We start from the raw sequence: 26,289 nt of genomic DNA, 5'->3' as shown, positions 1-26,289 counted from the left end.
GAGTGATGGCATAGGAGTAGGGTGCTTGTCTTTCCTGTAGCCAATTCAGGTTGGATCAATGAGTGCAGAGTACAGAGCAAACCATGCATAGCAAGCATGCACTGCCACGCATAGCCCCCATACAAAAACAACAAAATAAAGTAATAAAAAAGATGCCTGAGGGGCCGGGCGGTGGCGCTAAAGGTAAGGTGCCTGCCTTGCCTGCGCTAGCCTTGGACGGACCCGCGGTTCGATCCCCCGGTGTCCCATATGGTCTCCCAAGCCAGGAGCAACTTCTGAGCACATAGCCAGGAGTAACCCCTGCGCATCACTGGGTGTGGCCCAAAAACCAAAAAAAAAAAAAAAAAAAAGATACAGTTTTTAATATATAATTTTAATATAATAGTGTCCTATAATTTGAACTATAGTCAATCACCATTTATACTAATGTTTCTGTAGAAAAATGTACTAAGTGGTTCATGACAAATATCTACCTCTTCCTTATTTAAAAGAATTCAAAGAATTAAAGTGGTTATTTTTAGGTGCCTTAGCTCGTCTCTACTTGTGTATTACTCATTCAAAATTTCTATATGTCCATGTCATAAAATGATATTTTCAAACTACTACTCCTCCATACTTACACCTGTAATTTTTCCTTTATTTATACATCAATATTGAAAACCCATGTATCAGATCTTCAATTCCACTCTCTGACAATGAGAGATTTGATGACCTTTAGTAATACGTATTTGATCAAACCCCGACTATGTAAGATTGTCCCATTCTTCACCCCCACCCTCTCCACATGTATATGGCTTTTGCCTTCTACTTGGGCTTTGATAACTCCTTTCACACGAATCTCTTGCCCATAGCAAGCTGGAATCTTTCTCTTTCTGATCAAATTCGAATGTTTCAGTTCTGCCTGCCCTTGTGCTGATACTCAGCTTGTTCAGATGCTACAATTCATGCAGTGTGAACCAACTACCCTCTTTTCCTCCCTCTCTCCCCTGCATTCATCCTTCCTCACCTGGTTATGGTCAAAAAGCCCTAGACTAGGCGCTAATCTTTTCTGACCCTATTCAGATTTTGTTCCCCGGTTTCTCTCCAACATAGATTTCATCTTGTATTAGTCTAACTAATGTCAGCAAGAGTGAAGCAGAAAGAATATATTTACACATGTATTGAAATTGGTGGATTAGTACTTGTTTCACCAACACATAGATTAAAAGAAAGTAACAGAGAAAATGAATGTGGTTCCTGCAGAAGGATGACACAGTGCTCCTTATCAAGAGAATGAGTTCATCCTGTGCTATAAACTAAATTGTGAAATAAACCAGGTGAGTTTTTAATTAAGGTTCAGATTTATCCTCAGCATATAACAATTCACATGCTGTTGATACTGCTATTTCTGGCCCCTCCCAAGCAGAACTCAGGAGCCTAGAGGGCTAGACTTGGACCTATTCAGCCAACCAGGCCAGATTATTCAAAACTAGCATCAGAGGATAAGGTGCTGTGTGGGCCCTGAATCCAGGGCCACTACGGCAATACCAAGTGATTGTCTCAGAGTCCTAGAGATCAAATGAAGGTCCTGCATATGCAAAGTATATGCCCCTAACTACTATGCAATACACCCACCTGTACTATTTGTATGATTATTAGGGTCATATCCATCAGTGCTCAGGGATCACTCAGACTATATCTAAATATCTAATCCATTTTTTTTGTTTTGTTTTGTTTTTTGGGCCACACCCTGCGGTGCTCAGGGGTTACTCCTGGCTGTCTGCTCAGAAATAGCTTCTGGCAGGCACGGGGGACCATATGGGACACTGGGATTCGAACCAACCACCTTTGGTCCTGGATTGGCTGCTTGCAAGGCAAACGCTGCTGTGCTATCTCTCCAGGCCCCTAATCCATTTTAAAGGGAGCACGCAGTTGCAGGGACCAAATCCAGGAGTTCACATATGCAAAGCGTGTTGCTCTACTGTCCGAGCACTAGCCCCAGTTTCATGGTAAGTATTTTACACAATTAAAAATAAAAGATGAAAATTAAACATAATTCAAGTTGGAGGTCTATAAGTTTGAACAGAATTTCCATAGTCTCAGAGTGCACCTAAAATAAAACATAATTTTTTTTTTTAAAAATATGGAACGCTTCATGAATTTTGCGTGTCATTCCTTTGCGCAGGGCTATGCTAATTCTTCTCTGTATCTTTCCAATTTTAGTATATGTGCTGCCGAAGCTGAGCACAATAAAACTATGATTTTTTTTTTTTTGCTTTTTGGGCCACACCTGGTGACGCTCAAGGGGGTTACTCCTGGTTGTGTGCTCAGAAATCGCTCCTGGCTCGGGGACCATATTGGACACCAGGGATTGAACCCAGGTCTGTCCTGGGTCAACTGTGTGCAAGGCAAACACCTTACCACTGTGCTACTGCTCTGGCCCCAAAATATAAATTTTTTTATGCAAGATCCTGCAAGATTTTTTTAACAGCTTCTAATAGTAAAAAAATCATAATAGTTAATTATAAAATAGAATTTACATTTTGTTAAAAAAACTAGTAAAATTATGTATAGAAACTATAATAGCATTACAGACACACAAATGAAGTTAGGGCACTGTATATACTTACTTTATCTACACAATCATCAAAAAATGCCAGACTCGCATCTTTGTCACTGACAAATGAACATTCCTCAATGAAGCGAATAAACATTTGTGTTTTGGTCATCATGTTATAAAATTTTTGATGTGATCGGTCCCGGCTTCTTAAGAAAGCTGTTCAATATAAATTTATAATGTCAAAATATAGAATGACACTGACAAGCTCATACAAATTCTGAACATGAAGGAATTGGGTCAAACATGTCCCTAGACGCACAACACCTTGCCATTCTGTAGAAGGGAAAGAGACCGAACAAAGCTAGCAAGAAGAAAGGCACCTAAACCTTCATTTTTCCACCCCTCGTGATGCTCAGGGGTTACTCCTGGCTCTGCACTCCAGAATCTCTTCTGCTGGTAGGACGGGGAAACTACATGGGATGCTTCAAATACAACCCGGGTCAGCCCGAGTTGTGCAATGCAAAGCACCCTAACCACTGTACTAATAGTTCAGAGGCCAAAGCTTTGACATTTTTACTCAAAATTATTTGTGCTGTTATCTCATTAGCTTATAAATTACAATAAACTGGTAAAGCATTTAAAAACATTTGATTTTCCCCATATGTCCTCACATGTATACAATGCTCAACTTCTTTTTTTTTTGGATTTTGGGGCCACACCTGGCGGTACTCAGGGGTTACGCCTGGCTGTCTGCTCAGAAATAGCTCCGGGCAGGTATGGGGGGACCATATGGGACACCGGGATTCGAACCAACCACCTTTGTCCTGGATTGGCTGCTTGCAAGGCAAACACACTGTGCTATCTCTCCAGGTCCCCAATGCTCACTTCTGAAACTCCCTCCTCTATCCATCTCTCTCCCTTTTTCTATAACAAGCCAGTAGAAAGATGTGGCTTTTTAAAAGCTGATTCATTTAAGTTTGTGTCTTACTTCATCTTAAACTGTTTCTAGCTTCAGAGACTACATGAATTATTCTCTTTGCCTAAAGACTCCCCCATTTTCCTTTTGATTTGCTACTTTCTACTTATCCTTTCTTTTGATGAAGGCTCAGGAGCATTTTTTATGGTCTAAAAGTGCTGATCTAAAGTATATTCATTCATGTTATTTTCAAATAGAAAATTTGAAATTTCAAATTCAAAATTATTTTCAAATGTCATATCTTGACTATAAACTACATGACAGTAAATGGTAAAGTCCATATTGTTTGTAGCCACATATTACCATAAGCCTAATGCCAAACATTTGGAAGCTTTCAACAGACATTTGTTTTATTTTTGTTTTTTGTGTTGCACCTGGTGGCGCTCAGTAGTTACTCCTGGCTCTTTGCTCAGGAAAAACTCCTGGTGAGCTCAGGGAACCAGAGCTCAGGGGACCATATGAAATGCTGGGGATTGAACCCAGGTCAGTCATGTGCAAGGCCTTTTCTTTTTTTTTGGGGCCACACCTGGTGATGCTCAGGGGTTACTCCTGGCTATGCGCTCAGGAGTTGCTCCTGGCTTGGGGGACCATATGGGACCCCAGAGGATCAATATCCGTGGTCCGCCCTATGCTAGCGCTGGCAAGGCAGACACCTTACCTCTAGCCCCACCTCGCCAGCCCTTTTTTTATTTTTGTTTTTTTTTTTTTTTTTTGGTTTTTGGTCACACCTGGCAGCACTCAGGGGTTACTCCTGGCTCTACGCTCAGAAATCACCCCTGGCAGGTACAGGGGACCATATGGGATGCCGGGATTCGAACCACTGTACTTCTGCATGAAAAGCAAACGCCTTACCTCCATGCTATCTCTCCGGCCCCACCGCTCTGTAACTTTTCAAACAGTTTCTCCTGTATATATCACAAACTGGATTATATATAACATGCTGATATAACATTATATATAACATGGTTCTATAGGACTATATTATTAATTAATACTCACAAAGTCTCCAAATTGGTATGCACTTGCCTAAATCTGAGCTATTAATCCAGAGGCTAACTGAGTCATTATAAGGCAAAACTAAGTAATAAAAGGATGCGATCAACTCACCTTGAAGAGCAAAAAGAGAGCTAGCATCTGTGGCTGTCTCAGATGGGGCCTGTGTTATTGGTCTTAAGTATGACCTGTAGCCTTTTAAAATAGAGGCCATGAAAAACAAAAATGCCTCTTGAATTTCCAAATCTATCAGATGCAATCTCTTCCCAGAATTAAAATCATAGTCATTCATTGCTAAGTCCATCAGTCCATCATCTCTTGGTCTCTGCTGCACTGTGATGAAATACAGTGTTAATGTTTTCTCCTAACTGCCCAAATAAAGCTTCATAATGGGACCAACATACATTTGGTTTTTTTCTTTTTTCTTTTCTTTTTCTTGGAGGGGACACACCTGGTGACGCTCAGGGGTTACTCCTGGCTTAGAGGACCATATGGATGCTGGGGATCAAACTGGGGATCAAATCTGTCCTAGGTTAGCGCGTAGCAAGGCAAATGCCCTACTGCTTGTGCCACCACATCAGCCCCCATGAATTTGTTTTAAATGTAATTCAAGTAACTAAAAAGCAAGCCAAGTACATGATCAATTTATAGAATCCTTTATGTCAATTACAACTTAAAATAACCCCTCCAATGTAATTGGTTGTATTTTTCAAAAGGGCTCAAGATATCATAAGTATACAATCAATGTTTTCCAAAGTGGGCAATATACCACCCCACAGAGTAAGATGGGAGCATTAGAAGCCTCAGACACAATTGGGGGGACACTTTCTATTCCTTTGCTTATAGTAAGAAGATTTCTAGGGAGAGGGGTGTTTTAAGTGACATTTTTTTGCATGTTTTTGTGCCACATCCAGCGGCACTCAGAATACAAATGCCCTTCCCATTGTGCTATCACTGCTACTCCCACTTTTTTTTTTTTTTAAATAATTTTTATTTTGACCAAAGTGGATTACAAATCTTTCACAGTAATATTTTAGGTACATAGTGACATTGAATCAGGGGCATTCCCATCACCAATGCTGTCCTCCCTCCACCCCCTGTTCCCAGCATGCATCTCATATCACCTCCTTTGCCCCCACCCCCCAGCTGCTAGTATAAGTGGTCCAGTCTGTGTCTAGTTTGTTGTAGATTGGGCATTGATTCTGTTGTCGTTGGCTTTGAATTTGGTGTTTAAGTCTGATCATTTTTATTTCTACTCAATGTTCATACCACTGTTTGGTCTTGGTACCCTCCATTATTTTCCTCTCAATTTGTGAGGTGAAACAGGATGGTTCAAGTTATATGGTTCTGTTTGAAGAAAAGAAAAAAAAGGGGGGGAGGGCAAAAATCAAACAAGCAAAAAACGGGAGGAGTCCTTGCAGGGGTCCTCAAACTTTTTAAACAGGGGGCCAGTTCACTGTCCTTCAGACTGTTGGAGGGCCAGATTATAGTAAAAACAAAAATTATGAACAAATTTCTATGCACACTGCATATATCTTATTTAGAAGTGAAGAAACAAAATGGGAATAAATACAATATGAAGACCCCTGTTCTAGAGGCTATAAATATCAATTTAAGAGAAGAAAGGGAAAAAGGAAGAAAAACATAACAATACAAAAAAAAAATCAAACAAAAAACCCAAAAAGCACCACAGAAATAAAGACAACCACCAAACAATAACCATGGTCCCAAAATAAAAACAGAACTGAGCACAAAAAATTATTTTGTTTGATTTTTCTTTTTGTATTGTTGATGTGTTTCTCTTCCTTTTTACCTTCTCTCAAATTAATATTTATAGCCTCTAGAAGGACTCTACCCATTTTTTGCTTGTTTGATTTTTACCCCCATTTTATTTTTTTATTATCCTCAAACAGAACCACATAACTTGAACCAACTTGTTCCGCCTTTCAATTTGAGGGGGAAACAATGGAGGGCACCAAGACCAAACAGTTGTGTGATCACTAAGTAATAATAAAAATGATTGGACTTAAATACCAAACCCAATCCAACAACAACAGAATCAATACCCAATCTACAACAAGCTAGATACAGAGGGGACCACTTATACTAGAAGCCCGGGGGGGGGGGGGTAAAGGCGGGGAATATGGGATGCATGCTGGGAACAGGGGTGGTGGGAGGACAACTTTGGTGGTGGGAATGCCCTGGAGTCAATATTAATATGTACCTAAAATATTACTGTGAAAGATATGTAATCCACTTTGGTCAAAATAAAAATCATTATTAAAAAATGAAAAAGAAAACAAGAACAATAACAACAAAATAATTAATTTATCCTCTTCCTCCTTTTTTTTCATAGGCACAGTAAATATTGGGGGAGATTAGAAAGGAAATTCCCTTGGCCTAAGAGATACAGGGTTTCTCCGTCCTTGAAGTATATTGTCATGGGAATAACTCCAGGCTCCGTACATACTCTTTTACTCTCCCTTGGTCTTTTGGTGGTGTCTGAAAACTTTTTGCTCAGTTGTCCCACTTTTTTTTTTTTAAAGGAAAGCAAATAGGAGTCTTTTTTTTCCCCAACTTTAAATTATATTATAAAGCTACAGTAATGAAGATAGTGCAGAATAAAAAGACTGTGAGACCAATGAAATAGAACTGAAATAAACCCTCAGGTAAAAAGTTATCTTTGGCAAGTGAATTCCTTTTCGAATGACCCCAATATTTACTGTGCCAGGGCAGGAGGGAAAAAACAAAAAAGCAAACAGCACAAAACATTGTTTATTTTTTATATATTATTTTTTATCTTCATTTATTATTATTATTTTTTTTATTTACCTATCTATTTTTGGTCGATTTCTCTGTTTGGATGTGGTTATTGAAGCTGTTGTCCCCAGTTACACCTATTTTTTTTCTCTTCTTTTCTTTTCTTTCTTTATGTGCTATGCCATGTTTCTTATCTCAAGACCATGGCGTTTTTGTTTTTTTGTTTTGTTTCGTTTTTTTGTTTGTTTTTTGTGGTGCTTATCGTTATTGTTGGAGTCCTCACTAGATATTTGACACTTCTTTTTGTACTGGTGGAGTGTTTCATCTTCTTTTTCTCCTTCATCTCTCAAATCGATGATGAGAGCTTCTAGAAGGATTCTGCCCACTTTTGGAGTATTAGACTTTTACCCCAGTTTATTACTTTTCTCTTCTTCAAACAAAACCACGCAAATTGAACTAGCTAGTCCTGCCTCCCAATTAGAGGGGGGAAATAAGGGAAGTACCAAGACCAAACAAGTGCAAGACTACTATGTAGTAGGATAGGTACATAGGGGACCACATATTCTAGCAGCCCTGGGGGTGAGGGAAGAGGATGTGGGAGATAGGACAAAAACGGAGGTGTAGGGAGGACAATATGGTGATGGGAATCCCACCTGATTTTATGTAAATATTTATCTAAAATATTATTGTCAACAATATGTAAGCCACTATGATCAAAATAAAAATTATATTTAAAAAAAGTTATCTTTGGCAGAGAAGCTAAGAGTTTTAAGTGGAGGAAAATCATGCACAAATAAATTATTTGTGCAGATAGTGCACAAAAAAGATCTTAATTCAGACCTGAATCCATAAGTTATATTGAGGGAAACATAAGTAGAATCCTTCAAATCTGTGAATCTAGAGGTATCTCATGAGTCAATGTCACAGAATTCAACGTCACAGAATACAATGTCACAGAAGCAAAGATAAACAAATAGGGCTACCTCAAATTAAGAAGCTTCTGTAACCGCAAAAAAAATGACCAGAATAAAAAATCCTTACTCAGTGTCCGAGAAAGAATATTTTTCTATTTCTCATATGATACAGGATTAATATTTAAGATTGATAGAGCACAGGTAGAATGTAACTGGGTTTACCATGGCAAGCAGATGGTGGGAAAGAAGAAATTCACTTGACGTGAGGTGTCATAGGGGCCCCTAAAACAATGATGGAGGGAAGCAGATACTCCAGGGGAGTGTGTGGTGCTGGAACACTTGTATGCATAAAACCCTATCATTAACAATACTGTGAGTAATTGTAACTAAAATACTAAAGAAAGAAAAGGAGGTGATAGGACAAGAAAGTCTGAGAACTTCTGGTTTACATAATCTTACGATATGTATACCAAAGCAAAGCTTGAAATATCACTTTGCATTCTCTGGTGAGTACATGTCATCCAGATAAAACAAAATTATCCCTGTTAATCTATAATTGGGAAAAGTTCATGTTTTGAAATTATTATATGTAAGCTAGTAAAATAAGATCATAACAACCAAATCACTTGGCTGGATGGTTAATACATCAATCCTTCTTTTTCTTTGGTATGTGCAGAAAAGGGACTAACATGTTAAAAACAATTCTTCTTGCCGGAGAGATAGCATGGAGGTAGGGCGTTTGCCTTGCATACAGAAGGGCAGTGGTTCGAATCCCGGCATCCCATATGGTCCCCTGAGCCTGCCAGGAGCGATTTCTGAGCATAGAGCCAGAAGTAACCTCTGAGAGCTGCCGAGAATGACCCAAAATCAAAAAAAAAAAAAAATCCTTCCTACTGTAGATACAGCCTTAATAATGTGATCAAGGGGCCGGGCGGTGGCGCTAAAGGTAAGGTGCCTGCCTTGCCTGCGCTAGCCTTGGACGGACCACGGTTCGATCTCCCGGTGTCCCATATGGTCCCCCAGTCCAGGAGCAACTTCTGAGCACATAGCCAGGAGTAACCCCTGAGCGTTACCGGGTGTGGCCCAAAAACCAAAAAATGATAATAATAATAATAATAATAATGTGATCAAATTGAGCATCTTCAATAATAGCACAAATAATAGCACAAACTGAAATATCACAATTTGATAAGGATGACCTGCATTTATCATGAAAATATTTAGAAAAAGACATATTAAGAATAATTAAGGAAAAAAAATAAAGGAACTTGTAAGAGAAAAGGAGACTAGACAGAGAGAGAGAGAGAGAGAGAGAGAGAGAGAGAGAGAGAGAGAGAGAGAGAGAGAGAGAGACTAAAAATAGCATCTAATTTGGAAATGCCCTGAAGGACATTTTTATGTTAGCTGGCAAAATCTCTATTCTGAGGATGAGGGAGCAGCTTATTTTCTGGATCTCAAGGTTCAACTTCTGATTTTCATGGTTATAATGTAGTGATGTGTAAATGTCGGGAATAATTTCACAAGGAAGTTATGGAACAGCATAATTATCAGAGGATCAAGAAAAAAATATCAGTGCTTCAATTTATTTTGGGTGGAGGGCACACCTGGCAGTGCTCAGGGGTTAATTCTGGCTCTGTGCTCAGAAATCACTCCTAGCAGACTCAGGGAACCAAATGGGATGCTGGAGATTGAATCCGGGTCAGCTGCATGCAAGAGAAATGCCCTACTACTATGCTATCACTCTGGCCCCAGTGCTTCAAACTAAAAACAAAACATGAGAACTATTAATTTTACAGTGGCTTGCTTTATTTTAAATTGTTATTGTCTAAAGGGGCTAAAGTACTAGAGCGAAAATGGGCATTAGGGACCAGAGAGACAGTATAGCAGACAAGGCATTGCCCTTGCAAATGCCCAACCCTGGTTCAATCTCTGTCATCCCACGTGGTCCCTTGAGCACTGCTAGGAGTAATTCCTGATTAAGAGCTAAGAGTATCCCCTAAGCATTGCTAAGCGTGGTCCAAGAACAAAACAAAAACAAAAACAAAACAACAACTAAAAGAAATAAGAGCAGTGAAACATAAAACCTAGGATTTTGGGAGAAGTCAGGGGTGGTGCTCAGGGGACCATATATGGTGCTGGGGGTCAACCCTAAGCATTCTAAGCATGGTCCAAGAACAAAACAAAAACAAAAACAAAACAACAACTAAAAGAAATAAAAGCAGTGAAACATAAAACCTAGGATTTTGGGAGAAGTTAGGGGTGGTGCTCAGGGGACCATATATGGTGCTGGGGGTCAAACCAGGGTCCACTGCTTGCAAACAAAGTGCCTTAACCCCAGCAATGACTTCTTGCTCCATAAAGCCTAGGTTTTAATCTTCATTTCATACTTACTACCAAATTAAATATACTGACAAACAACTTTGCCTTCATTATACAATCCTCATAACTATAAAGATAAAAAAATATATGAAAAGTACTCTGAAGTTATAAAGTAACATAAAATCCTTAGCTGTCAAATGTCTTTAAATTCTGTAGTTTAAAGCTTTAGGATTCTTTCCTTCAGCAAAAATTTAATGGGCTATGTTACTAATTTATTGTATAAATACTGCTACAAAAATAGCTGAACTTCAAAAGAAGTGCACACACTTAAAATTAACTGATGGCTTCAATAAAATTATAAAATTTGTAGGGCTGGAAGAGCACAGTGGGTAGGGCATTTGCCTTGCATGCAGACAACCCAGATTTGACCCCTGTACTCCATATATTCCCTTGAGTACAGCCAAGAGTGATCCCTAAACACTGATCCAAGAATAAGGTCCGATCACTGCTGAATGTGGCCTCAAAACAAAAATCAAAACAAAATTGTAAAATTTGTTTTTTACAAAAAAGGAAGCAAGACAGAACAAGAATAGATTTAGATTCCATTTTTCATCTCTCTATGCTTATGTGCTACTTCCAAATTAATGTTATAAATTTTGTTTTGTAAGTATTTTTTCCAAATTATAACATAGGCATTCTGAACCCTCAGAGGTGTAGGCCACCTCCTAGATTTTATCTATCTAATACATTAAGAGAATCTCAAATACTGTTACATTTTACTGACTATATTTCATAAATTAAGTTTTAAATTATGGTCCCTGAATAAACCATTGTTATAAAATACCAGGTGATTAGATAAAGAAATAAAAGCTAATTCATTACTTATGTCATTTTAGATTATGGTCAAAATATAGTCTTACATAGCTTTTTCCTTAATATGCCATATCCTAATCAATTTTCATTTATATTAATTTCCTAAAGCCTTTGGCAAACTTCTATCTTCAGATTATTTGATATAATCACATTATTTGAGATAATCATAGAATTACGATCCCCTGGAGGAGAAAAGCCTATGACCTACCTCTCACCTCATTGAAATCGTGAGCATTTAAAAATGTAAGTTAAACCATCTGTTTTCTATTCTTCATAGGAATAAAGTAGAAACCCTTCTTTTTCTCATGGCATTTCAGAAATGGTAAAATTAAGGAAAGCAACTATCCCAACCTTTTAAAATTTTTACTTTTCTAAAATGGTTCTAAGGCAACATTATAAAACAGAAATTTTATAAATCTTCCATATTGCATGTAACAAATTCTGCATTAATGAACATTTGCTTTTAGGAGTCTAGTGTCACTTTTCTTTAGATAAAATATTCTTCTTTTACAAATAAGTAATTGGAATCCTTACCTTAGTTTACTTTTATTTTTTTTTAGTTTTGGGGTCATACCCAGTGATGCTCAGGGATTACTCTTAGCTCTGCACTCAGAAATTACTCCTATCGGTGCTCAAGGGACTATAGGGGATCGAACCCGGGTTGGGAGCACGCAAGGCAAGTGCCTTACCCGATGTACTATCTCTCCAGTCCTCCTTTCATTAGTTAAAATTGTTTCCTCTGATTATAGTTATCCACTTACACTTTGCCAGTTGCTGATGCAAATTATTCAGTGTGTTCATCAGATTTTTACATGGCTTCTTTGGAAGTATCTTCCAGGCTACATTTTTCTTGTCACCAGTTCTGAGATTAAAGGACAGCAATAACACCTTTGTTAGATGAGCAATTATTATTTTTTAATTAGTATTTATTATTTTGTGGAGAGGAGGTAACCACATAATAAATATTTTTAAAAAATGGAAAAGAGAAAAACACTTTGAACAAAATAAACACGTACAAAATATTCTGATTAGGAGGAGAAAAAAATACAGGGTAAATTGGGATCTTGAATAGCTAAATATTATGAGGTATAATTATATAAAAATAATAGGATTATGTGAATAGTTATATTCATAAAACCTTAATGAGTAATTATAATTATATAATTATATAAATAGCTAAACATCAAATTAATTTTGCATAACATTTAGCTCAAAATTTATGCTGGTATTGAATAAATTCTATTTGTATTAGAATCATGCTTATGGGGCTGGAATAATAGTACAGCAGGAAGGGCCCTTGCCTCAGCTGACCCAGGCTCAATCTTCAGTATCCTATGTGATTCCCCCAAGCACTGGCAGCAGTGATTTCTGAACACAGAGATAGAAGTAAGACCTGAGCACTGCTGAGTGTAGCCCCTAAAACACAGAATCATGCTAATCACCACAAGTTCAATGTTGTAGTAATTTGACAAAATTTAAGTGTTTAGTAGAAAAATAAATATTGGGAAAAGCCTATCATTAGCTGATTACCTCATAGTGTCTAAGAAAAAACACTGTAGAATATTTAATAAACTTATGAGCCTATCAAAAGAATTTAATATATGTAAATATTCAATCTTAGTTTCCCTAAAAGAATAAGTAAAATAAATATCTTTGAGAAAAAATTACATCACGTTACATTACTGGAATACAGTATAACTTATTCCTGGCTCTGCACCAGGGATCACTACTGGACCATATTGGATGCCAGAGATTGAACGTAGGTCTAAATGCATGCAAGGCAAACATACTAGCTCCTATCGCCCCCCTCCCCCTTTTTTGGATTTTGGCCACACCCAGAAATTCTCAGGGATTACTCCTGTCTCTGCACTCAGAAATTACTCCTGGCTGTGTTCGGGGATAATATGGGATACTAGAAAATTAAACCTGGGTAGGCCACATGCAAGGCAAACACCTTACCACCTTACTATCTTACTATCTTACTATCTCTCTAGCTCCAGAATAAAATCATCTGATAAAGAATCTCTAATTCTTTTTTTTTTTTTGGTTTTTGGGCCACACCCAGCAGCGCTCAGGGGTCACTCCTGGCTCTACGCTCAGAAATTGCTCCTGGCAGGCTCAGCGGACCATATGGGATGCCGGGATTCTAACCACTGTCCTTCTGCATACAAGGCAAATGCTCTACCTCCAAGCCCTCTCCGGCCCCAAGAATCTCTAATTCTATAGATCCCATATATAACATGCTTTTTCTGCATAAAATATACTGCATATTTTTTTGGTTAGGCCTTCTCTGAATAGACATATATATTTTATGAAAGATTTATTTTTGCCAAACTTTTTAAATGTTTAGATGTAAAGAGTTTCCACAGACCAGAAGTAATATAAAACTTCATAATTAGAAGGCTTTATATTAAAAGAAGAATGTTGTAAAAAAAAAAGTATACTAGCCTTTGGATTTTAGTATTTTAGAATATTTTTTATAAATGCAAAGTGGTAATTATATTGTTTTTCTCTTCCCTAATAAAGTACAGAAAGCAAGAGATATGAAAAATAGAATTCTGGGGGGTGGGAAAGATTTCGGGCAACACCCAGAGGTACTCAGGGGCTACTCCTGGCTCTGCACAGTAGTGATCTGGCAGTGCTCAGGAGATATTTGTGGTACCAGAGATTTGAACTGGATTGTGGCTGCTGCAGCAACATGAAAGGAAAGCGCTCTACCTCCGGTACTCTCTCTCCAGCCCTGAGAATGACTTTTTTTCTTTTTGGACTATACTTGGAGGTGCTCAGAGCATACTTCTGGCTCTGTGCTCAGGGGTTACTTCTGGTGGGTTTGGAGGACTATATAGGTTGCCAGGGACTGAATCCTGGTTGGCCCTGTGTAAAGTAAACAACCTACCCCATGTTCAATTGCTCTGGCCCCAGCTGAGAATAACTTTCCAATGAAGTCAAAGAACTACAAATTAAGTATTATTTCAATAAAAATACTTAATTTTTATGTGTTTTATTTCAAAAGTTTAAGATAAGGGGGGCCGGAGAGATAGCAAAGCAGTAGGGCATTTGCCTTGCATGCAGCTCAACCCGGGAGGGATGATGGTTCTCGATTCCGGGCATCCCATGTAGTCCCCTGCCAGGGGCGATTTCTGAGCACAGAACCAGGAGTAACCCAAGCGCCACTGGTGTGACCATCCAAAAAAAAGTTTGTAAGACAAGGGAAAGTGGGAGAGACAGGGAAAGTGGAAGAGACAGGACTCACTTCATTCAGTGACTAAGCAGTGCCTTACTATTAGAAACTGAATTTCCTAATAAATCTTGACACTTGTCTTTATTAAAGACAATTTTTAAGGGTTAGAGTGATAGTACAGTGGGTAGACATTTGTCTTACACACAGCTGAATTGGGTTCAGTCCCCAGCACCACATACAATTCCCTAGACATCACAAGAATTCCTGACTGCAGAACCAGTAGTAACCCCTAAGCACTATCACATATGGCACAAAATCAAACCAACCAAAAATGAAACAAAATTTTAAAATATTAATTACTTTTGCCATAAGATATTAATATCCAAACAGTATTACTATCCTAAAGTATTATAATAATATCCTAACAGTATTATACAAGATTTAAAATAAAATTAAAATGTTATTAAAGAATAGTATTTAGGGCCGGAGAGATAGCATGGAGGTAGAGCATTTGCCTTGCATGCAGAAGAATAGTGGTTCGAATCCCAGCATCCCATATGGTCCCTCGAGCCTGCCAGGAGCGATTTCTGAGCACATAGCCAGGAGGAACCCCTAAGTGCTGCCAGTTGTGCCCCCCAAAAGTATTTAGATCAATATATTTCATCCATATTTATTTGATAAGAGAAACAAACTTTTCTATTTCTATCCTTAATTTTTATTTTGCTAAATTTTTAAGCAATCATTGTTTCTTAAACATTTAAAGATATGAGCACTGAAAGTGTAAATTCTTTCTGTCTCTAATATTCCATGAAATATATCTATATATATAAGCTGACTCATCGTAATAAACCTAAATACAAAACAATACATCTTAAAAGAAATCGAATTAGCATTCATAAAATAATTCCTATATATAATATATACTGTAGAATTAAAAATTATTAAATGGGCAGAGAATCATTAAAATGTACTTACTGGGAAATGGTGTTGGTATCTAGATCAACACAACTAACATCTGGTGGGGGGTCATAGAGGTCAAAGTATCTTGAATCAATTCCTACTATGAATGGACACGGTGCACTCAGGACATCCGCTAAAGCCAGTGGGCAGAGCGGAACATATGGACAGGGCCAGTGGAAAGGGAAAATCATCTTGGATAAACAAGAAATAAAAGAATATTTAGCAGCCTGACACTAATGCATGATTCATTAGCACACACAAAATGGTTTTTAAATATATATACCTGAATTCAGAAACTTGATAATGAATTACACTTAATATGATTAAAAACTCTTCACAACTGTAACAACAAAAATCAGTTCTCTCTGAATTTTAGTTAAGCATTAAATAGCTTGAAATATGAAAAATTAGGTTTAAAATAAAATTGCAATAAAGAAACTGATACTCACAGATACTAATGCTTCTGTCACACTCGTAAGCACAGAAGGCCGTAATGAATGGACAAGAATCTTATGTTCTGTCACTGCAAACACCAGCAGAGTCACGGCATTTTCAGGGCCTAAATTCTGAAGTAGTGTTGAAAACTTGCCACCACTGTCAATTCAAACAAGACATGATTAAAGGAATAGTGATCCAACATCTTGCTATCCCAGATCATGAGGAAAGTTCGTTTTTTGAATATGATTTTCTATTTTATAGCCACTGGTCCTTAAATATCATTGCAGCCCTTATCTAGGGAACATTGCAGTAGAAACATTTTGAATATAAGGCAACTGTATGATGTTTCAAAATAGTTTGGTTCTTCTGCATTGTATCCAATACGGGCAATAAAAAGCCATTCACGTTAGCTGACCCAGGCTTGAGCCTGTCAGGAGTAACCTCTAAGTGCTGCTGGGTGTGTCCCTCCCCCCCAAAAAAAAGCCATTTGCTTCATCTTATTAAAAATGAAGATAAAGATCTGGAGAGATAGTATAGATCTGAAGAAATAGTATTGCCTTGCATGTGGCTGACCCAGTTCAATCTCTGGCACCACATATGATTCCCTGAACACTGCTAGAAATGCTCTCTGGACTGGAGTCCTGAGCACAGCTGGGTATGGCCTCTGAACAAAACCAAAATAAGAAACTAAATAAAATACAACAAAAATATAAATGAAGATGATATCTTCCTTATGGGTAATATTCAAGGAAAGATATATAGGGGCCACTATATATTCTATATAGGGGCCAGAGCTACAGTGGGTAGGAAGTTGGCCTTGTATGCGGCTGACCTTGGTTCAGCCTCTAGCATCCCATATGGTTCCCTGAGTACCTCCAGGAGTGATTCCTGAATACAGAGCTGGGAGTAACCCCTGAGCATTGACAGGAGCGACTCAAAAACAAACAAAAATAAATAATTCACTATATAAAAGAAGGCTGCTTTAGCATGAAGTAACTCCTTTTGCAGAGTTTTTCTTTTTCTTCAAATGGCTCGTCTTCCATTGTAATTATCAGAGAAATTTACAGACACATCTTTTTTAAAGTATAGGTAAGCTAACATTTGGATTTACAGGCCAGGCAAGTAGTTCAATGATAGAGGACATGCTTTGCACATATGAGCATGGCTTCCATCCTGGTACTCAAACATTTTGGATTTATGATAGGTATCTGTAGTAGTACTATGATAAAAGTTATGTGAAATAAAGTCTACCAAGATATATATAAAGAAAATAACTAAGCTTAAATATATGGTAAACAAAATACTGCATTGATAAAGTAAATAATTCAGTACACTAACCAGTATTTTGCCTAACTGGCTTCACTAAATATACTATATTTTCAAATAATTCTAATGCTATATTATAAGTACATATTTTATATAAAGCAAAATAACAAAAGTATTGTGGAAATGTAATAATATATCCAGAAAATTCTGTGTATTTTGTAGAAGAATTCATAGTCACCCAAATGCAGGACAACCCACAAGTCCTTCATCTGTTGAGTGGATAAATAAAATGGAATATATTTAGATAGTAGGATGCTTGCTGGGAATGTAAAGAAATACAGTAATGATCCATGCTACAATGTTGGATAAACTTTGGAAATAGAATGTTAAATGAAAGAAGTCAAACACCAAAGATCATATATGATTCAATTCCATTCCAGTGATATGAAATGTCTAGAATAGGCAAATCAATAAAGCAAGTAGAATAGTAGTAACGTAGGGCCTGATAGGAGGTGAATGTGTGAAAGTGTGTTGTGTGCATGTGCTGTGTTTCTTTTTAGAATGATAAAAATGTTCTAAGATTGATTAGAGTGAGCAGTGAAATTCTTGTGGCTATAATCATTGATCAGTACAATTTAATAGGGTGAGTTGTAAAAGTTATCAACAAATTTACTACAAAAAAAAAAGCTTCTTAGGTAATTTAATCTGTTTTCACATAGTCTCAGTATTTCTACATTATTTTCAGTCGAAGGTTAAGAAAACAGATCACTCTCAGCAGGCCAAACATAGTGATGAAATAATCTGCAAATCTTACAAAATGAATGTCAAAACTGGGAGCTGATGAACTGGGAGGTATTCGGTGCATGCTACTGACTATCTAATTACAGCTGCTTCTGCTAGAAAGTCATGTGCTACTTAAATACTAAAAACTACACTTCAGAGAAAACTTATTTCATCATTTCCCCGAGTCGTTAAAGTGATTAAATAAACTTCTTGTCCACAGGGACCCCAAAACTGGGCCTACCGCTCCATTTTTAGAAAACATTCAGACCAGCCCCCTCAAAAGCTAGCTTTCTTTACTTCTCTTTTTTTCTCATCCCATGCATCCTTCTTCCCTTCTTTCCTTTCCTTCTAGTCTTCCTTTCCTTCCTCCTCTCCAAACTGTTACCTTAGGCTACTAACACTGCGTTGCCCCCCATCATTTCGTGCCCCCAGGGGAGGCATCACCCACTTAAAGAGACACTGTTGGAATATTTATAAGTATCTTTACTTGAAGGTGAAATTTAAAATAATGTGTATTTGTTTTTCAGGGAATAGTTAAAGCTAATACTAACTTTCATTCTCTAAAACCATATATACTTATCTCTGAAACAGTAATAATAAGAAGTGAATCTACAAAATTCCAAATTGTATGGTAAAAGCTTTTCTTTTGTTCTCAAAAATCTTAAAAAGTAAATAAAAGGAATGTAGGTAAGAATAATTAAACAAGCCGTATTCCTACCAACACTTAGAATTTTACTATGGAAAAAGAGAAAATAAATTATATGCTTTTGATATTCTATTTAGAGAGACAGATAATATGAAGTTTTGCTTGCCTTAGTGGAAGAGGTGAAGAAACAGGTTGACTGAGAATCAGATTATCATGTGGCGATAACTGGAAGATTCAAAACGAAGTATTTTAGATATGAATATAAATTTCAAAATACTACTTTCTGCTAAAAATGTATAGACTATATAGAATAAAAATAAATGTAGCCACTAGATAGTACAGGTATGGTTTACAAAACACAAGAAACTCTGGAAAACTATATCCTGATCATTGACCTCTTCCTCCCTTTCTTCTGGGGGGGGGGGCTCACACCCTGCATTGCTTGTTGATATCCCAACTCCTGCTGGGAGTTCAGTCCTAGGAATACTTTGGGGACCATGTACAACCAGAGACTGAAGAAGGGACTCCTGTGAGCATTCCAGTCCACCGAACTGTGTCCCTTCTTTATTCTGAGTACTCTCTGACCTTGTTCTCAAGTGTTTCTTGTATCATTTTACCAAATTTCTATTGAAGAACTAAATCATACATTTAGTATGACAAAAATCAGTATTAGTATACAAGGGGTCCCAGGGAAAATCCAGAAACCTATTTTGAGGGGAGAGTGAACTGGGGGTTACTTCCAAGGATATGAGGCCAACTGGGCCTGAAAAGCTAATGTTTTAAATGGGGAGATGCTAGAACCACCAGGGTGCACCTTGTGATTGGGAGCCGCACGGTTCTGGGGCTGAAGCTGGGTCCCTGCACGTACAAGGCTGGCACCTCTGACCAGGAGCTATTATCTTGATCCCAAGCTTTCTGTTCTTAAAAGTAGAGTTTTATGGAGCCAGAGCAATAGTAGGGTGTTGACTTTGAGTGTGGCTGACCTGGGTTTGATCCCCAGGGCTACACATATCTCTGACCCTGCCAGGAGTGATCCTGAGCGCAAAGCTGAGAATAAACCTTGAGCACTACCAAGTGTGGCCAAAATAAAATAAAATCAAAACAAAAGTTTTGTAGGGCTGGAGCGTAGCTGGGAGGGCATTTGCCATGCACTTGGCCAATTCCCTGACATTCCATATGGTTCCCTGAGCACTACCAGAGCAAGTTCTGAGTGCAGAGCCAGGAGTAATCCCTGAGAGCAGCCCAATGCACTCAAAAACAAAAACAAAAAACCCCAAAAACCCAGCCATGCTCAATCACTTACATTATCACCTATTTATCGCTGCTTTATTTCAACAGAAACTGCATGGACTTACAGACAGAAATATTTTTGTTTGGTCATGAACAGAAAAAAATCAGATGTTTTCTGCTAATGAATGTAACTTTTATATGTGCTATATATATTCAAACAAAGTGTGCTATATATATTCTGTCAATAAATATTTAACAAATAAGGCATGGTTAATATATAACTATATAAGTGGATTATAAATCTTACCAAAATGGTATTATTTTAGACATTCTCTGCATCAATGTATTAATACTATTATTTTATCTACATTTTCAAGCTTAAGCAGATGACCACATGCTTGCAACTATCTACTTGCCAAATGATTCTAATTTTTTTTTATTTTATTTTTTTCTTCTGTTTTTGGGTCACACCCGGTGATGCTCTGGGGTTAATCCTGGCTTGGGGGGCCATATGGGACACTGGGTAATCGAATCGCAGTCGGTCCTAGGTTAGCATGTGTATGCAAGGCAAATGCCCTACCGCTTGTGCCAATGCTCTGGCCACGTGATTTCTAATTTTAAATGATACTCTACAATGAGCTATAATAAATACAGTAAGGCACTTATAAGAGATAATATATGAAAGTACTTTCTTAAATAAATCACTGCTTAAATAATAATTAAATAAGCAGACAAATTAGAGATCAAGAACAATAAACAGGGGCTGGAGAGATAGCATGGAGGTAGGGTATTTGCCTTGCATGCAGAAGGAAGGTGAGCACTGCTGGGTGTGACCCCCCCCAAAAGTACAGAAACAAAAACAAAAAAATATGTGGGCTTGAATTTATGAGGCCTTCAATTCAATTTCTGGTGCTCAGAAAAATTAAAAGTAAAAATTAAAAGTAAACCAAAAGAGTAAAGATACATCAACTGGGAAAAAGCTGAAAAATAATCTACAAATTTAGAGTCATTTTAAACATTCCCATTCACGATGTCAGAAAAATATAATTGATTCTCCCTGCAACACAGGAAATGCAACTTTTCCTTATATCTAATCAAATATACTTAACTTAGGTAATAAATACCAAAGGCACAAACTTACTGGTACCCTTAGGTACTACTGGATTTATAGAAAGTACTTTTTGTGTGTGTTTGGAAAAATTTATTACTGCTGTCCTACTTAAAAAAAAACTTTTTAACTCTTTACCTAAGAGGAATCATTAGAGGTCTGTCTGAGAGGGAGTTAATAAGCAAAATAAAACAAAAAACATACTCCTAAGGCTAGCATGAGATGTTGCTTAGCAGTAGAATACTTGTCTTGCATGTCTGAGGACCTGGGTTTGATTCTTAGCAATAAACAAATAAAACACAAGCTTCCAAACTCCAACATTAAATAGCATCTAGTTATGTTATTATCTCATTTTCCCCCATTTAAAATTGTTATTCTTATATTACATTTTTGACAAAAATGAACTGATAACCACTCAATAAAGTATTTATATAAATAAGACCTTACCTGAACTAAAATCCGTGGTCTCTGAGGAGATGGAAAAGGAACTTTATGCATAAAATGAGAAATATGCCTTTAAAAAAACACAAAAGTCCAATTCATTCTAAAGTGAATAGCATATATTAGTTGCACAGGTCAATATGTCACCCTAAGGTCAAGTTGAATCAAAGTTCTACCTACCTATGATTTTGGAGTCTCTGTTGATAGAAAAATAAGTGAACAAACTACCATCATAAACCACTAATCCAATTATAACTGTTTCTGACTAAATTCATTAACTTCATATTAATTGTTGCTCACATACAATGTTTAAGGTATCAGTGTCTTTAAATTATTTATAACGTTTTTATTTTTTTTTGGTTTTTCGGGCCACACCCATTTGATGCTCAGGGGTTACTCCTGGCTACGTGCTCAGAAATTGCCCCTGGCTTGGGGGGACCATATGGGACGCCGGGGGATTGAACCGTGGTCCTTTCTTTCGCTAGCGCTTGCAAGGCAGATACCTTACCTCTAGCGCCACCTCGCCGGCCCCATCTTTTCAAAAGTATTATTTATACCTTTTCAACCTTCCTCTAAAACACACCATAAACACAGATACTACTAAAGAAGGTAACTCTTGAGTTTAAAATATATGCTTTTTAATCAACTATCATGGTTCAGAAAAAATGAAAAATTATTTATTTGGAAAAACGTAATGGTTTAACCATCATTATTATTTTTTGGTTTTTAGGCTACATCCAGAAGTTATCACGGTTTATTCCTGGCTCTATGATCAAGAATTACTCTTGGTGCCGGAGAAATAGCACAGCTCTAAGGCATGGAGAAGGACGGTGGTTCGAGTCCCAGCATCCCACCCATATGGTCCCCTGAGCCTGCCGGGGGCGATTTCTGAGTGTGGAGCCAGGAATAACCCCTGAGTGCTGCCGGGTGTCACCCAAAAAAAGAAAAAAGAAAAAAAAAGAATTACTCCTGGGAGGAGCTGCAGAAGTGGCATAAGTGGTTAAGGCATTTACATTGCACGTGCTAACCTTCGATTCCCTGGTGTCCCATATGGTCCCCAAGCCAGGAGCGATTTCTGAGTGCATAGTCAGGAGTAACCCCTGAGCATCACTGGGTGTGGCCCAAAAAGCAAAAGAAAAAAAAAAAGAATTACTCCTGAACTGGAGAGATTGCACATGGTAGGGCATTTGCCTTGCACACAGCCAATCCAGGACATAGTGGTTCAAATCCAGGCATCCCATATGGTCCCTAGTGCCTGCCAGGAATGATCTGAGCGCAGAGACAGGAGTAACCCCTGAGCGCCATCGAGTGTGACCCCCCCGAAAAATTAAAAAAAAAAAAAGAATTTTTCCTAGGGAGCTTGGGGAGCAAGATAGGGATTTCAAGAATAAAATTTGGTTGAGCATGTACTCCTGCTATACTATCTCTCCAGCCTCCAAAATGGTTTAACTTTTCTAAAAGATGAATATACTTGCTATTAAGAGATTAGAAATTATAATAATAATAACTTATAATAATATAAATATTACTGACAAAGACACAGGACAGAGCCTAGCATATACCTAACCCAGGTTTCATACCCAATACTATATGATCTCCTGAGTATAGCTCTGGAGGGCCCTTACCACCTCTAGAGTGACCCTGTTAGTCCTCTGTATTACACAACCCTAACATCAGACTACCAGCTGCTTATTTAAGCATTATCAGGCCTCCCCTGACCACCACTTAAGGGGTCCCCAAAATAAAGAAATTAAATAGATAATTTTATTACTGATTTTAAGAGTATTTATTCCCCCCACCAAAGAATGTGTATAAGAAACTAGATTAATGAGGCTTGTTTTGAACATTATGGACCAAAAAAAAAAAAAAAAAAAGAAAAAGAAAAGAAGAGGTGGTAATAGTAAAAAATGCATTTTCAGAAATTAGAATTTTTATTTCTTTTACTTTTCTTTTAAACAGTCCTTAGACATCATTGTGATTGAGAATTAGAAAATTTCAACCAGATAGAGAATATCAAAAAATCATTAACTTTACAAATTTTTATTGTATTGTTTTTATCGCATTTGCTAAGCTTGAGACAATGTTGGGAAGACAGGAAATGTAAAAATGGCTTAAAGCTACGAGTTTCACCATTAAGGTGTGCTCACAATCCACACAAACTAAAATACATATAGGCCAGGGATGTGGCTTAGTGGTGGAGAGTATGACTCAAATGTGTGAGGTGCTAGGTTCAATTCCGGACACCAAAAAAAAAAAAAAAAAGGAAGAAAAAGTCAACCAAAAAGGGAAGTTAACACACATATAATTGAATTGACTAACTCAGTTAGGACAGAAAAAAAAAAATCACAAACATCTAAACATCAAACACTTTCAGGTAAAATTCAAGGCTAAAATTATTTTTATAGTAATGATGATGATGAGACATTATTTGCTTCTGACTTGTGTTGGTATTTACTCTGATAGTGTGAAAGCATTGTAGATAAATGTGCCACCATCTTACTTTGAACCAAGGCAGTAGCACCAAACTTATACTAGTGATCACTATATTCTTTTAATATTCTGCACTCTTATAGTACAAGAAGGTCATTTCTTTTAGAAATGACTCTAATAAAACAATATTACCTTGACTAAACTTTAATCCTGCAATGCACTTCTTTAAATAATCTCTGTGTGCTACAAGGGGAAGTAAACATAAAACACTTCTGCTGTCTACAGATATCTGATAGTGGACGATGCAACTGAGTTGTGTGTGAATTAGTTGTTGGGGTTTTTCCTCCACTGAAAGCCATTTAAAAATAAAATGACAATGAGTACTGAGTAAATTTTTCTAAAGGAAATAGAATGAAATGAGCCTACTGTTTTAAGAAAGATAAGGCACAGTACATGTCAATAAGTAAATTCAGGTTTTCGACTGAAAATTAAAATTTTGTATCATGAGCTAGATATTCTCAGCACTCAGAAATCTTTCTGATGAGACAAGTGCTGATGCCAATAAATTTATTTTTATATCGACAAGATGCATCTACATTAACTCAAGTAAGCTTCTATTTTATAAATAAACAGTAGACAATACACAATGATGCAAAATTATGCATATGTTCAAGTTCAACTGGAAGAGTAAGTTGAAGTAATAGATTTCAGCATAACCGAGGACTAAATTCACCACTAAAGTCTGAAATACCACACTTCAAATAACCTACCAGAGAATCTACTTTCCAAGTTTTGGTGCCATGCCAAAAATAAAAATTCACAATTCCTGAAAATGTAATCAAGTCTTGTCTTTTTTCCACTTAAGCCTATGAGGCCACTTTTTAAAATATGATTTAAAAACAGAAAATGCTGTAACAGGGGCCAGAGCAGTGGCACAAGCAGTAAGGCATCTACTTTGCCCATGCTAGCCTAGGATGGACCGCGGTTTGATCCCCCAGCATCCCATAAAGGTCTCCCAAAGTGAATGCAGAAGCATATTTTACAACCTGACTTGTATTCAATTAAGCCAAATACAAGAGATTCATAAGAATCTAAAATGTTACCCTCCACAAATCTCTTTTGTTTAATTAAAATGTGTAAACATATAATGGGTTTATTGATTTTAAATAGTGTCTTTATTATAAAACATATTTCCCCCAATATAAAAAAAATACTCAAGTGGGGTAGAAAAGTTTAAGAAAAAAATTAGAGAACAATAGCATTGTGTACTGAATAGTTCTAGATAGTTCTACTATTTTCCAACAGTCTTTGGAGTCACAGAATTCTGCCTAAGAACACAAAAGAGCTTAAGTGATAGCATGCATAAAATAAACAATGATCAGCATACAATGGAGGTATTCAGATCTCATTTGTATTTGATTTTAATACACAAACTAGTCAATTTATAAAGTTAATCCCTAAAAATGTATAAAGACTTTTTGCCAAGTATTAACTTGAAATTTATAATACCTAAAATAGTAAGAAATATTTTAGTTAATAGTAAACCCAAGTTATATGCAAAACAAGAATGACAACATTAGTTAAAAAAAAAAACTGTAACTAGAATCTAAACTTCACAAAAGCATCACCAATGAAACATTTAATTTTGTTAGAGATAACAGTATAAAATAAAATGACTGTACAAATATAATGGAAAAATGGTAGTTTTGAAATACTATAGGAAATAGCCAAACTTTTTGAAAGTTTGAAACAGCCTCTTAAAAGAGCCAAACTTTTCTTTTACATAACTCCCACAGCATCTAGGCTTCATACAAATTTACTCAATTATCGGTGTAAATATACCACACATAGAAAGATGGGCTAAATGCTGAAATGAAGACTTCTAACTTACTTCTCAATTGGAAGCACATGAGGTCCAGAGATGGAATAACGGTACAGAAAAGTCAGAAATTTTCTGAATGCATCAAAAAAAGGCCAGTGAGAAAGAAGACAGATGCATTTATTAGTGTGAATTGTTTTGGAACTGTCAGACTTCCCATCTGCTGATGAAGTTAAACCCAAAAGAAGTTTCTGTTTTTCTGTGAGATTCTCTTCAGAGTATGGTTCATAAAACTGAATAGCAGCACCATAGACCTAGAAAACAAGTAAGATATTTAAGAAATATACCATACATATCTAAAATGTATAATTCATTAAATATTGAATGGGAAAGTTATTAGGAGCTATTATAAGTCTACAAGACTAACTCTACAAGAGTCAGGGACCAGAAAAATGGCTCTGAAGAAATAAATTTTGCTTCCTGTCCTCATTTTAAATATTTTTTACTTTTTGAGTCTCCAAACAATTATCTGAGGACCCCTCTTGGTGATACTCAACTAACTAGACTGGGTGGTTTAACACTGGGTAATGCTGTCAAGGCTGACCATGTTGGA

General features: G+C 37.0%; 1 protein-coding gene and 1 non-coding gene across 2 annotated transcripts in view; both read right to left on the bottom strand.

Moving 5' to 3' along the window:
• DENND4A (DENN domain containing 4A) overlaps nucleotides 1-26,289 on the bottom strand; it is a 153,057-nt gene that overhangs the window by 64,455 nt on the left and 62,313 nt on the right. The window contains exons 8-15 of the mRNA XM_049782828.1: nucleotides 25,749-25,990; nucleotides 21,434-21,500; nucleotides 18,815-18,873; nucleotides 15,965-16,109; nucleotides 15,531-15,706; nucleotides 12,136-12,236; nucleotides 4,623-4,841; nucleotides 2,610-2,755 (exon numbers count right to left, since the gene is read on the bottom strand). Coding sequence (XP_049638785.1) covers nucleotides 2,610-2,755; nucleotides 4,623-4,841; nucleotides 12,136-12,236; nucleotides 15,531-15,706; nucleotides 15,965-16,109; nucleotides 18,815-18,873; nucleotides 21,434-21,500; nucleotides 25,749-25,990 — 1,155 coding nt within the window. The remainder of the gene's footprint in view (nucleotides 1-2,609; nucleotides 2,756-4,622; nucleotides 4,842-12,135; nucleotides 12,237-15,530; nucleotides 15,707-15,964; nucleotides 16,110-18,814; nucleotides 18,874-21,433; nucleotides 21,501-25,748; nucleotides 25,991-26,289) is intronic.
• On the bottom strand, nucleotides 2,117-2,227 carry LOC126028159 (U6 spliceosomal RNA). The gene has a single exon (XR_007502395.1). It is a non-coding gene; the product is annotated as a U6 spliceosomal RNA (small nuclear RNA).

Source organism: Suncus etruscus, chromosome 1, assembly GCF_024139225.1.
Source record: "Suncus etruscus isolate mSunEtr1 chromosome 1, mSunEtr1.pri.cur, whole genome shotgun sequence".
NCBI classification, from domain to species: Eukaryota; Metazoa; Chordata; class Mammalia; order Eulipotyphla; family Soricidae; genus Suncus; species Suncus etruscus.
Note: the sequence above shows the minus strand (reverse complement) of the source record. Positions and strands in the feature narration are given on the sequence as shown.